This window comes from Canis lupus, chromosome 16, assembly GCF_003254725.2.
Source record: "Canis lupus dingo isolate Sandy chromosome 16, ASM325472v2, whole genome shotgun sequence".
NCBI lineage: Eukaryota > Metazoa > Chordata > Mammalia > Carnivora > Canidae > Canis > Canis lupus.
Window position 1 is genome coordinate 30272405 of NC_064258.1, and position 13024 is coordinate 30285428.

The window sequence follows — 13024 nt, forward strand, 5'->3', positions numbered from 1 at the left end:
ATTAGTATACATTAGGAGATAGAGTCTTCTCTTTCAAATCTGAGGTCTCTTTCTAGAAATGTGCTTTGCCTCCTCTAAACTCAGACAAGTCTGTGTCCATAATGACCGTGTTCCCAAGGAACATTCGCATATTTCATTTTTGAGCTAAATCAGTTGAATTTCTAGAATCCATACCATCATTGTTATGAAGTTCTATCCATTTCCACCGCTTGTGTGTTAGTTTCATTTTGTGAGATGGAAACAGAGTAAAATATGCTCTTGGGTCACTGTAAATACTTTTAAGCATGGGTCCATAAAGACTTTATCAGAAATTTGCCTCAAAGTAATAAAATGCAATGTTTCCATTTTTGCTCCAAAGGAAGATGTCTATTAAAATCCTTTTCCTATCCAATAAATTAATTTGCTTTGATTCTCCCTTCCAACCACAATAGGCATACATACATATTATTAAAATAAACACTGTTCATATTGTAAAAGTTTAAGGAATAATTTATTGGTTAAGGTCTTGATGATTACTCTCTTTACCTTAAGGCAAGATGATGTCAGAATTCTTTAAAAATTTAAAAACCTTCTACAATGTAAGTGCCAGCCTTGACATAGGGTCATGGTGGTTTCCTGCTGTGTCCAGAGTTGTCCCTTTTGTGTTGCTGTATCATAGGTAAGTCTGAGTAGGGAATGGATGGGGATGGGGAGATTCAGGAGGGTGATAACTTAATGACTATTTACCAATTGCTAAGGAAATACTTAGCAACTGATATACCTAGGATATCAGTCTTACCTTAAAAAAAACAAAACAAAACAAACAAACAAAAAAAACAAAAAAATAACTCCTTGAAGAGAGATTGTGAAGAACCCTTGACTTGTACATGTTTTTAAGCCTAGTAGACCGAGCTACTTGCATGTAGTCTATATGTGTGTTTTCCACCTATTCCCAGTCCCTAGAACAGTAAATAGAAGTTAGTAGGTACTCAATAAGTATTTGTTGACTATTTCTACAAGGTTTTTTTCTTTCTTTGTTTTTTTTTTTTACATATTTTTTTTAAAAATTGGAGTTCAATTTGCCAACATATAGCATAACACCCAGGGCTCATCCCATCAAGTGCCCCCCTCGGTGCCCGTCACCCAGTCACCCCCACCCCCTGCCCACCTCCCTTTCCACCACCCCTTGTTTGTTTCCTAGAGTTAGGATCCTCTCATGTTCTGTCTCCCTTTCTGATATTTCCCACTCATTTTTTCTCCTTTCCCCTTTATTCCCTTTCTACAAGTTTTTGTTGAACACAAAATCAATGTCCATCAATTTCCTATAGTCTGTACAAATTCCTGGGATATTGTGGCTTTCAGGGAAAGGATTGAAATGGAATGCTAGTGGCCTGATTTGATGATTCATTTCCTAGGCAAGGCTGGCATGGTTTTACCTTTCTCTCATATCTAAAAGTTGTCCCCCCTCATGATGCTTAATAATCATCTAAATGGCTAATTTTAGGTGTGAACAAATTAAAACTTCTCCTCAAAACTGGCTAAAAAATAAGTGACTGAAAGCTCTGACATGTCAGTGGTATTATCTTCACATTTTATATGCATACATGTATAAACTATGTTATTGAAAATTACCTATGGAATATATATATATATATATATATATATATATATATATATATACAAGCTTACATTTAAGATATAAAATTGTAATAATTTAATGTTTTTATAATGGGATGAAACCTAGAAATCATCTGCTTTTTAAAATAGATATGGGGGATCCCTGGGTGGCGCAGCGGTTTGGCGCCTGCCTTTGGCCCAGGGCGTGATCCTGGAGACCCAGGATCGAATCCCACGTCAGGCTCCCGGTGCACGGAGCCTGCTTCTCCCTCTGCCTATGTCTCTGCCTCTCTCTCTCTCTCCCTGTGTGACTATCATAAATAAATAAAAGTTTAAAAAAAAAAAATAAAAAAAATAAAATAGATATGGACACAAAGGCACAGAATCGGGAGAGACTTGCTCAAGGAACCGTGTTTGTGTATGAAACAACTGAACTAAGATCCAGAACTCCTGATTCTTGATTCTGAGCCCTTTTCATCACCACGTGCTCTCTTTCTAAATGATCATGGCAGTTTTCCACTCTACTGAACACTAACACTGTCCTCTGCCAAACACATGTATGCAAAGCCAGGTCTTTCCTTTTTGTAAGGAGCAAGGGGACGGCCAGGGTGATAACAATGCCTGTTGATAATGTTAATATCTTCATTTTAGGTAGCACCTTTCTCCATGATCTTGAAGAGACACATGCACGTGTAATTTAAGGAGAAAAGGTAGGATCAACACAAAGAGGTTTCCTCTATATTAATTCACTTTGTTAGTACACCCCAGAGGCCACTGAATTATCTACTCAGTTTTAAATCACTTCCTTGATTGGGTTCTTGCCATTTCTTTTATAGCTGGACCACTCTATGATCTCAGGCATTAAATCTTCCTCTAGTCTAGACTAATATTTCTTACCCAGAGTTGTGTACTGTTGAATCCTGATTAGATATACGGCAAATGTAGAATCTGGATTCACACAACTAATGAAATGGAAAGAGTTTGTTTTATACTACAGAAAGCCTAATTTTTGTAAACTTCCAAAAAAGACTCTGGATATCCATAGTTGCTGACAACCAAACCCATTAAGCATTTTTTAAAAATATGGAAAAATATGGCAAAATTGCTAATTTTGTGATGTGAGAATATACAATAAGGGAAGTACCAGACGTGTAACAAATATTAATCCAGAATGGTTGGCCATGGATGGATGATTCTGGAATCTGTATATACAGTCTAATAGTGTGTATGTTAGATTTTTTTTTTCCAGAGAAAAAGAATTTTTGAATTTGTGTTAGAAAAATTAGGACTTGCTTTATAAAAATTTATTTTCTGATGAGGTGGTCAGAACATGTTTATTTTATAACATGAAGGAAACCTATATAATCTCCCAGTATGTATTGTGAGAACTGATGTTCTCACCTGGGGATCATCCCTCTCTGCAGCCTTTCCTTTGAGTGATTTTGAATTAGTGATGAGAGTCACAGCATTTAGAACTGGTTGGGACCTCATAAATCACCTGTCTTCTCCTCAGGACCAAATCCCATCTGCAAAGGAAAACTGGAAGATCAAGAGCCGTTTGTTCAGCTACTTAGAAAGTTCTGAGAAAAGGACACTGAATCTTTGATTTGACATAAGGTTTAAGAATCATGATTCTGGGGACCCTGGGGGGCTCAGATGCTCAGAGCGTCTGACTCTTGATTTTGGCTCATATCATGATCTCAGGGTCCTGGATCCAGCCCCATGACAGGATCCATGCTCAGTGGGAGTCTGCTTGAGATTCTCTCTCCCTTTCATTTTACCTCTGCCCCTCTCACTCCTCACATGCTTTCTCTGTGTCTCTCACTCTAAAATAAATCTTTTTTCCTTTTTTAAAGAAAAGAATCATCATGATTCCTAAACTCTATTTTCCAATAACTATTAATCAGAACTGGCTGGTATAAAGAACACTTTGTATCTCAGAGATTTTAATGAGAAGTATATGTTTTTTCATTAGACATACAATATTAATCAGGAAATTAGGAAATGTTTTAAGAAAATATCTAAAATGTCACAGTGTCAGTATGTAGCAGAACATGCAAAACAATTTTTCTGCCACAGGACTCCCTTTAATAGAACACACACATATGATAATTATTTACACAAATAGAGAACTTACTATGGATGCTAAATGGCTTGCATGGATTAGCTCATCTCCTCAAAAACAACCCTTTCTTTTTTCAATATAATTTCTAAAAAGATTTTATTTATTTATTTGAGAGAGATAGAGAGTGAGCATGGGGAGAGGGATAAGCAGACTCCTCACTAAGCGTGGAGCCCAACCTCCCAATACCAAATGGGATCATGATCTAAGCCGAAATTGGACACTTAATCAATTGAGCCACCCAGGTGCCCTAGCACTATTAGAACTTTTATTTTGTAGATGAGTAAATTTAGACTTAGAGAAATTAAGAACTTGCTCATAGGACTGTATTATAATTCAAACTTAAACAGTCTGACCCCAGAGTTTTGATCCTTTAACCCGTTCTTCATCTATTCGATAAATGTTCTTGTAGGCTCAGCTCATTCATTTCTTTCAATCCAAGGTTCAGACTCATTTCCAATTTTTGATAAAGAGAATAACCAGTTTCAACTCAGAATCACAGAGGACCTTTGAAGGGTATACAGCCTTTGGTCTGAATGCCAGACCTACCTTGGCCTATCCTGGGCCAGCCTGTATGAGTTCAACTTCTGTACCTTCTGACAATAATCAGTCCTAGGTTAGTGCTGATGCCTTCCCTATGCTGCTTGGGGATGGCATCTATTACTCTTTGCTTTGTTATGGATGTGCATTCCCACTAACTATCTGGTTTTGTGGCTGAAACTTCACTTCCTTAAGAAATGTTTGTAAGGTTTCTAATGGGCTGTCTCAAGCTCACACTGTCATGGGGATCTGTTCTGATTTGTTTACTTTTCTTGGGTTTTTGTTTTTTTCCAATCTAGGTGATATGATCTGGAGGTAATGTATCCTGCTCTCCAGCTGCCCAAATTTAATTTTAAAGTCCTTCCTATTTACAGTGGAGGTGTTCTATTTCAATTCTGTTCATAAAATGAACAAAGTTAACAAGATGTGTCTGAGATAAACAATCTTACAGAGATCAAATTTCTGAAGCACATGTAGTACTTTCTGTCCAATTCCACCAAAAGAATGTAAGAACTTAGCTCCAATGTCTCTTAATATGTAATAAGGTACATATTAAAACATGTGGGTGGGAAGTGGATAGGAATAGGAAACAGTGGATGGAAGAGATAGACAAGTACAATAATTGCCTTGGCTTCAATTAGCTGAGAGAGAATTTCTTCCCTAGGCTCTTCTGTCATGATTCTATACATGTAGCACACAGGTCTATGCGGAAGTAAAGGAAAAGTGGTGACAGAAGAAATTTTCCTGGATTGGGAAAAGCATCTTAAGTGTTTTAGAGCCGATTAATAAGAAGGGCCATAGATTTTTAATGACTTAAGAAATACAGACCCATCACAGACCAAGATGAAAGCCAATCCTTAGCTGGAAGGAGGATTATGTTTAAAAAATGATCAGATGTCTTTGATCTTTTTTATTAACTAGGCTAAAAGTAGATAAGTCTATAATGGATGGATAACAAAGAGGAGAGATTTTATGGTAATTTGTTGAATATGGTTTATTCTTTATTCTTTTTATGCTCCATTCCACTTGGGACATGACACAAAAAATGAGTTTTAGCCTTATAGAATTAAAAAAAATGCTTTCATGAAAACAAATGAATATTGAGATACCTCTGCTTTATTTTCTTTTTTAATTAAGCACAATGGAAACTTTAGTCATGAGCCACTCCACTCTGTCTCATTAAAGCTTGTTACTCACAGGCTTTCATATTGGGTCCCATAATGGGAAAGTGTTTGCTGGGGCATGGGGGAGAGATTGTTGCTAAGCTGCTAATGACACCATATGTGTCCAAATCTACATTCTTATTGCTCCTGTGGGCCTGCAATATTATATCCACTTCTGCTATGCAATATACATGAAGGCATCTCTGAAGTAATTGTTATACAGAAAGGCAGCGATTGGGTATTTCTAGGAAAAATCTTTGTGTAGTAAAGGAGCACCTACTGTGTACTATAAATGGGATGAAAATGGGGTTTTAATATTAAAACTACCTGGTAGAATTAGCAAGCAGTAGTAAACTCCATGACAACTTAAGAATGCACTGTGCTAGCATGTTATCCTGCTGGTGCCGTTTTTCTTTTGCCATTTAGAGTTTATGCTACAATTAAGCACTTGTGCAGTGCAGCTGGCTCTGAAATATGAACTTATCCAACACAAAGTTTAGTCAACTTAGTCAAGTGTATGTATTCCGGACTCTTTTGCCCATAGAAAGGAAAGGATGGGTTTTATTTTGGGAAAAGGGAAACCCACCCTTTGTGATCCTATATATAAAAAGCAGGCATTCTAGCAAAAGAGTTGTTTTAGATGCACTGATATAACCCAGAATGAAAATTCTCTTCTTTAGTGCCCTAGGAAAGACAGGGAAGGGACCCAGGTAATTACTGTAATGGATAACAATGAAGCTCAGAATGGTCCAGGAGAAAATGCTTACCAAGGCAGCCTTTAGTTTGATGTGATTACAGGCTCACCTTTTCAGGTGCTTCCTTTAGGTCATTTTAGTAGATCATTCAATAGACAATGTGGTTAGATTATTAGGTGTAGCTTGGGGATGTTTATTTGAACCTGCTATTGTATAGCAGGTATCTATTGTATAGATACGCCTTTACCCTTGATTTAGTTTCCAAACTGTCTATTCGAAACTTTTCTTATCAATATACCCATCAGAAATGAAAACAAACCAGCATTCAACTGATATTTTGGTTTTTGAACTGTCAATGTTAAACTGACCTATCTTACATCTTGACAAGAAGGACGGATTAGCTATCAGCACGCTCAGCCTTAAAGATTTCCTCTCTCTTTCAGACCCCTGTGGCATTTCTCTGGCTTCAGCCTCATGACACATCTAGGCACTAATCTCCTCTGAAGCAGACTGATTTAATCTTCTCAAGCCACAGCCCTTAGTTTTTCTATCTGCTAGAATAGAGGGAGAGGGACAGGAACAGGCTTCTCTTATTTCTCAGGTTCAAGCTAAACACCCTACCAATTTCACCCTTCTGTTACTATCAATGAGGCATACACCTGTGATTGACCTCTGGCTGCGATCCTCAGAGCATGGAAGCCACTAAGTTCAGCAAGTAGAAAGGGCATTGGTCAGAAAACCACTCGATGCTGGTGTTTAAGCTTAGAAAAGTTTCTTGACAATCATATCACATAATTATCTTCCTGGGAGAGAAATGTTCTAGCATAAAAGCACTGGATGTTTAGTTTAACTTTTAATTTGGATCCTTGGACTGTTATTGGCAAAGATTGCCTAATCTTACTCTCACTAGTCTTGAGGCATTTATGTTCTTGTGGAGAGCATTTAGGTGTGGCCATCTGTGATAGCATAACACTAAGGTTCTGTGCACCAGTCACAACTGACCAAGCAACAATCACACCCAAATATTAAAGTGATCATTCAGAGCTGGCAGCTCCATCTCTAGGAGTAATGCAGCCCTCAGGGACAACCAAAGAAATCCAGATACTCCGCTGAAAGCTAAATGAAATCTAAGAATTGTAGGTCATCCGAGAGTCAAGCACTGCCATTGTTAAAACTCCAAGAGAAGTCGGGAACTGAGAAATTGCTTTAGGGTTGTGTTTGGCATAGAAGGAAAAAATTAGGATGAAGGAAATTCCCCAATCATAACATGACCTAGATCCTTCGCAAAGCTACTGCTCCATAAAGCTATTGCCCAATGCTATTTTAATCAAACCCGGCCTCCATTGCTGAAACAGCTAGTTTTACCAAGAGCGGTTTGGCAGGGTACCAGTGACAAGTGCGGTGATGTTGGCATCATTTAGCTAGACTGCTGTTCATTGCTTCCTGCAGAGATGGTAAAATGTAATCCAGTTTTGTTGACACTGGTAGCCATTCTCTGTCTAAAAGGGCAGAATGTGTCCTGGTGTTGGGCTCTTATAAACACTCCCCTTTCCCATCGATGTAAAAATAGATCTCATTCACCTCTCTGATTTCAGAGGCTTCACTCTTTGTCCCTCGAAAAGCTCAGTCATTGTAGCCATCAAGAGTCCCTGATCATATTTGACAGACATCTCAATATGCATACGATGGAGGCCAGAGGTTGCTAGAAAACCATGCTTCAGTCGACAAGAGGAATGAATAGAGTAGAAAGGCTTACACAGCATTTAAACTCATGGAAGGATTTTTCCAAACCTGCTTGTCTTCCTAGCAATTTTATTTCTGCTATAGGAAAATGGAAATAGAAAATCCACTAAGTGACACATGTATGACTAAAAGAAGACATGGCCAATGTCCAGAGAGAGGTTCATTCAGTAAACTAACAACTGCTTCAAGCAATTGCCTGAACTACGGCCATGACAGGCTCTAAGAAAGAATGGAGTCTTGGAACTCCACAAGTATGTACACATCTGTGGGGATTAATTTTACCTATCAATTTGGGCCATCGGATGCCCAAATATGTGATCAAAAATCATTCTGTGAGAGTGTTTTCAGATCAGATGAGACCAATGTTTAAATTTGCAGAATGCCTTCATGATGTGGGTGGGCCTCATCCAAGTACAGTTTAAGGCATAACCCTACCCTGAGTGAATTCTCCTGCCGAACAGTCTTTGAGATATTGACTCTAAAGATATCTAAAGAATTGCTAGCTTTCATACTCACATGAGCCATTTCTTTATAATTTATATATATATATAAATTATATATATATAAAGGAATACACACACACATATAATTTACATATTATATATATTGGAAAAGAGAAGGCATTTGGAGGGAAGCTAATGGTTGGACTATTAGAGAGCATGGCCCTGTCATCACAGACCCTGGGGGTGAGTTGTCTTCTGATAGAGTCCCTTGCAGTATATCTGACATATGTAGGGTCCTCAGTACTTGGATGGAAAAAAATAAAGGCACTATGGGCATCATAGTGGTCATTTCAAAGTATTAACCATTTTAATTAATGTTTTAACCTCCTGGGTTTATTGTGAAAATACAACAGCATGTTTGAATATGCTTGCTTTGAAACCTACTCAGTCAGACCAGTGCAGAAAAGTAAATCCAAAAAAAAAAAAAAAAAAAACCCAAAAAACAACAAAAAAAAAGAAAAGTAAATCCAAATTAGACATTCCCTTTATACTGTCATTTTCCCAAATACAAAAATGACACATTCTCCTGAAAAGATGACAAACTATTGAGCTATATTATTTTTTGCTGGCTATTTTCCAAGAAGGCTACTTGGTTTTAGAATCTTAGGTTTTTTTTTTTTTGTTTTTTTTTTTTAAGGACCTAAACAAAATCAGTATATCTTAGCTCATCTGAGTAGGCAAGTGAAGAAGGGATTACTATTTACTAAGCAACCATTCTGTACCATGAAATATTCACATATATTCTTTTTTTTGTTTTTTTTGTTTTTTTGTTTTTTTTTTTCACATATATTCTTTTATCAGTTGGTCTTGCCAGTAACCAGGTTTTTGGTACTTACAAGGGAATTAAGGAGTTAGGTGACGGGTCCAGGTCACAAAGCTAGGAAGGGACAGCACCAAGTTAAAACCTGTCTATGTGATGCTTTGATCTTCCCATACTTTCTTACCCAGGCAGACTATCACCTAGAGATGGTAACAGTATAAATCCAGGAATAAAGTAGAGGCTTGGGAGTTTTGAACTGGGCACTGTATTTTGATACAAAACCACCCATCTCCTCAAGTGTCATTTTTCCCCCCCAATTTATAAGGTGAGAGTCACAACACATGTCCTGTGCCACAGAACCATGGTCTCGGGAGATTATTAAAATCTAAATATATCTTATATATATATATTTTTTTATAAAATACAAAATTTATAAAATATAAAATTTGTGTGTGTATATATTATATATACATTATTTCTTCCAAGAATTTCACAGCACTATAAAGCATTATAATATACATGTATTATATATAATATTATTATATATATTATAATATTATATTATAATGCTTTATAGTGCTGTGAAATTCTTGGAAGAAATAAAAGCATATGGTCATCTGTAACAGAATGTCACCAAGCTTTAAAATGGTGGCTAGTAAAAGAACTGTCAACTTAAAATTCAATGTTAACCACTTTCTTAAACTCTTAAAATAGATTAATAAGTATGCACCTTTAAGGAAGTTACAGTGATACAATATTTAAAATGATCCTAACGTCACTAAAAATGTACTTGACTACTTTTTACTCGTCTTACTCCTTTTGTTTTTGCTCTTGGTGCACAATTTTGCTTTCTCCTAATGTACGCAAGCAAATGGATGGTCACGACGTTTCTTTTCATGCTGTGGACAAACACTGAAGATGTTAAACAGAAGGTGTTACCTAGAATGCAGAGACCATCTGTACAGTTTTCAGATTCCTGGCTCAGCCCTTCACAGAATTTGCCCCCGTTCCTTGGGGGTGGCGCTGTGCACTCCCGAATCCGCAAATGCTCGCACTCTGGACTGCAGACGGACCATTCGCTCCACACTTCCCAGCTCCCATCCACTTTAAGGGAAACAAAAGGAACCACCATTAGAATGAATCTGGTGGCTGTCAAGAGACTCACCCCAGGGCTGCTGTTGTTCTTACAGCTGGATTTTAAAGAAATCACCACTACCATACACACACATACACACACACACACACACACAAAACAAACAAAAAACACCCAAATAATTTCTGTTTATCTTCTCTCCATGGTTTCTTTCCTCAAGACAGAGGGTAATATAAGCAGTGGTGTAATTCTCTGGCTATTTCAGGAGGAGATCAGTTACTGAATTTAGGCAAGAATTCGCATTATCGGTGCCCTTGGGGTGGCTAATAATGTCATTACCCATTCTTTCCCAGTCTTTCATGCCCAAGTGCATCTTAGATGGACAGACACGGTATGTGTGGTAACCACTGGTAATCGCCACTTCCTTGTGGGTTGACAGTTTAGAACGGAGAGTAGAATGAACTATCTTTAAGCCCTAAAAGCCCTAAACAATAAAAAGTTAAACCTATATATATTGGTGGTATTAAAGTAAAACAGGTCGGTCAAACCCCAAGATACCAGGACTTACATAAATAGAATTTTGCGGGTCACGGATTGCTTCTGTATGTAGAAATGAACAAACGGATTTTAATTCCACTAAAAATTGACCCTAGAGATTATGGCAGCTATTGGAGGCAATTGTCCCATTACCTCTTAGGAATAGGCCAACTACGCTTATGTGGGTTAAGATAGATCGTGCAATTTTTAATCTAGAGCAATTAGTCAAGAATTGGGTAACATAAAAAATACTGAATCTGAAGGAAAAATTTTGAGTACTTGTCTTGGTTGTGTTCACATAGTGGCTCCTGAGCAATCCCTTAGCCCGACTTTACTATTTTTGTAACGGGGAGATAATAAAACTCACAACACAGAATTAAAGGACATGATATCTATAAAAGTATCTTGCACAGTATCTGGCACATAGTAAGCACTCAATAAATAAATGTTTACTGAATACGAGTTTAGAATTAAACTCTGAGAATAAGCTGCTGGTGAGAGCCTCAGCTTCACTCTGAGCACTCTGATCTGAAACTTTAAAGAACACAGAGGCTCTAGTCCAGTGTCCTTGGGGTTAATGTTTTATAATGCATGTGAGACCCAGGATCAATTTATTTCTCAGTGGGAGGATATGCTTTCCATAAAGAAAGTCATCTTCCATCTCATCTATTCCTCATTGTAGAAATTGGATTAGAGCCAGTAAGAGATGAACAAAAGAGCTTATAAGAGCCATATTTGGTAAATGAAGCCTCTATTCAGAAAGGAAGGCAAACAGACCAAATATAAAATAGAAACTGCTGTGATACTGTACAATCTCTGCCAATTGCATTAGAAATAAATACAAAAATAATAAGGTTAGTTGGATTGGAAGCGATAAAAAAAAAAAGGCTCAAAGTTTTGCTACCTATTTTGTGCTCACAGATGACTCAATCCCTGTTACTGTATAAGTAAATGCCACCAAATGGAAGAACCCAAGGAGAGAAGGCAGGGCTTGGCCCAACCAAACATGGGTAATATAGAAATACTTCAAAGCATTTGGCTTGTTGATGGCAAGTGTCCAGCATCACGGAAGTATTAAAAAAAAAGTGTGTGTATATATATATATATATATATATATATATATATATATATATATATATATATTTAAGCCCCCTAATGGAGGTATCTCACCCACATTCTTGCTATCATAGTGAGTTTCACATTAGCTCTTTGGACAAAGGCTGCATTCTGAGACTGTGAGAGAGGATAACTTTGGGAAGGAAGGTTACATTCAATGCTTCCCACCAGTGTGCTAGTGTTGGTGGATCAGAAGGGAAAAGGGAATCTACACATATCTCACCAGGACAAAGAGAAGTGCAGGTTATTTTCTGCACTGACATTCCCTCACAAAAGGCCCCACCATTGAGAGGAGCTGGGTTGGTGCAGGTCCGGGAACGTTTCTGCCATCCTCTACCACAGCGAACATTGCAGGCTGACCACTCTGTCCAGGAAGACCAGCCTCCATTCACTGAGAGAGAAAAATGGGGAGGGGAGAAAGAAAGGAGAGAGGTTTTTACTGATTGCCTACTATGTGCAAGCCACTGTGCCAAGTGTTGTGAGTTCGGCATCCAGGGACCAAGGGGCCCTGGGACCCACATTGGCTGCTCCATCATGAGGCCACAGTGGGGCTCACCTCACCTCTGTCCCTCAGTCTACTCATCTGGTGTGAGAGGGACCCAGAGAATTTCCTCTGTGGGGAAATTATGAAAAATAGGAAGAATTCATCAACACATCACTAAAGCACTTGAAAATCCGTAGTACAGAAAGGAAATACCATCATTTGAATTTCTATTACTTTAAGTGCTTCAAAAATAAATCCCAGGGCTCTTCTATTGTGGAAGGGAATGCCTTTACATAAATAGCCAGGAAGTTCTTTTAAATAATACCTGAGATATTCAGTAAAGAGTAATGTTTGTTTTTGGTGGATTTCCTATGCCAGGAGAAGTGGCCACAGCAGGTCCAGAGAGGATGGGGGTGGAAGACGGATCAGGGAGGGGTGGGAAACAGAAGTTGCCCACTTTGTTTCTTTTCAAATATCACACAACAGGAGGAAATGACAGACTTTTAAAATTATTTTTAAAAGAGGGATTGGAAATGTTCCTATCTCCTGGAAGTCCAATACTGGAGGGAAGAGCCAGCACATCAATAGCAATAGGGATGTGTTCTCACCTACCAAATGGGAGAGGCAGGAGAGAGCACAGTAGTGAAGGACTCCTAAAGTAGCTTTTGGCTG

General features: G+C 38.0%; 1 protein-coding gene across 1 annotated transcript in view; it reads right to left on the reverse strand.

Moving 5' to 3' along the window:
• The window catches only part of UNC5D (unc-5 netrin receptor D), a 531015-nt gene that overhangs the window by 92489 nt on the left and 425502 nt on the right, over positions 1-13024 (reverse strand). The window contains 2 exon segments of the mRNA XM_025426288.3: positions 10062-10226; positions 12092-12259. Of these exon segments, the coding sequence (XP_025282073.1) occupies positions 10062-10226; positions 12092-12259 (333 nt within the window).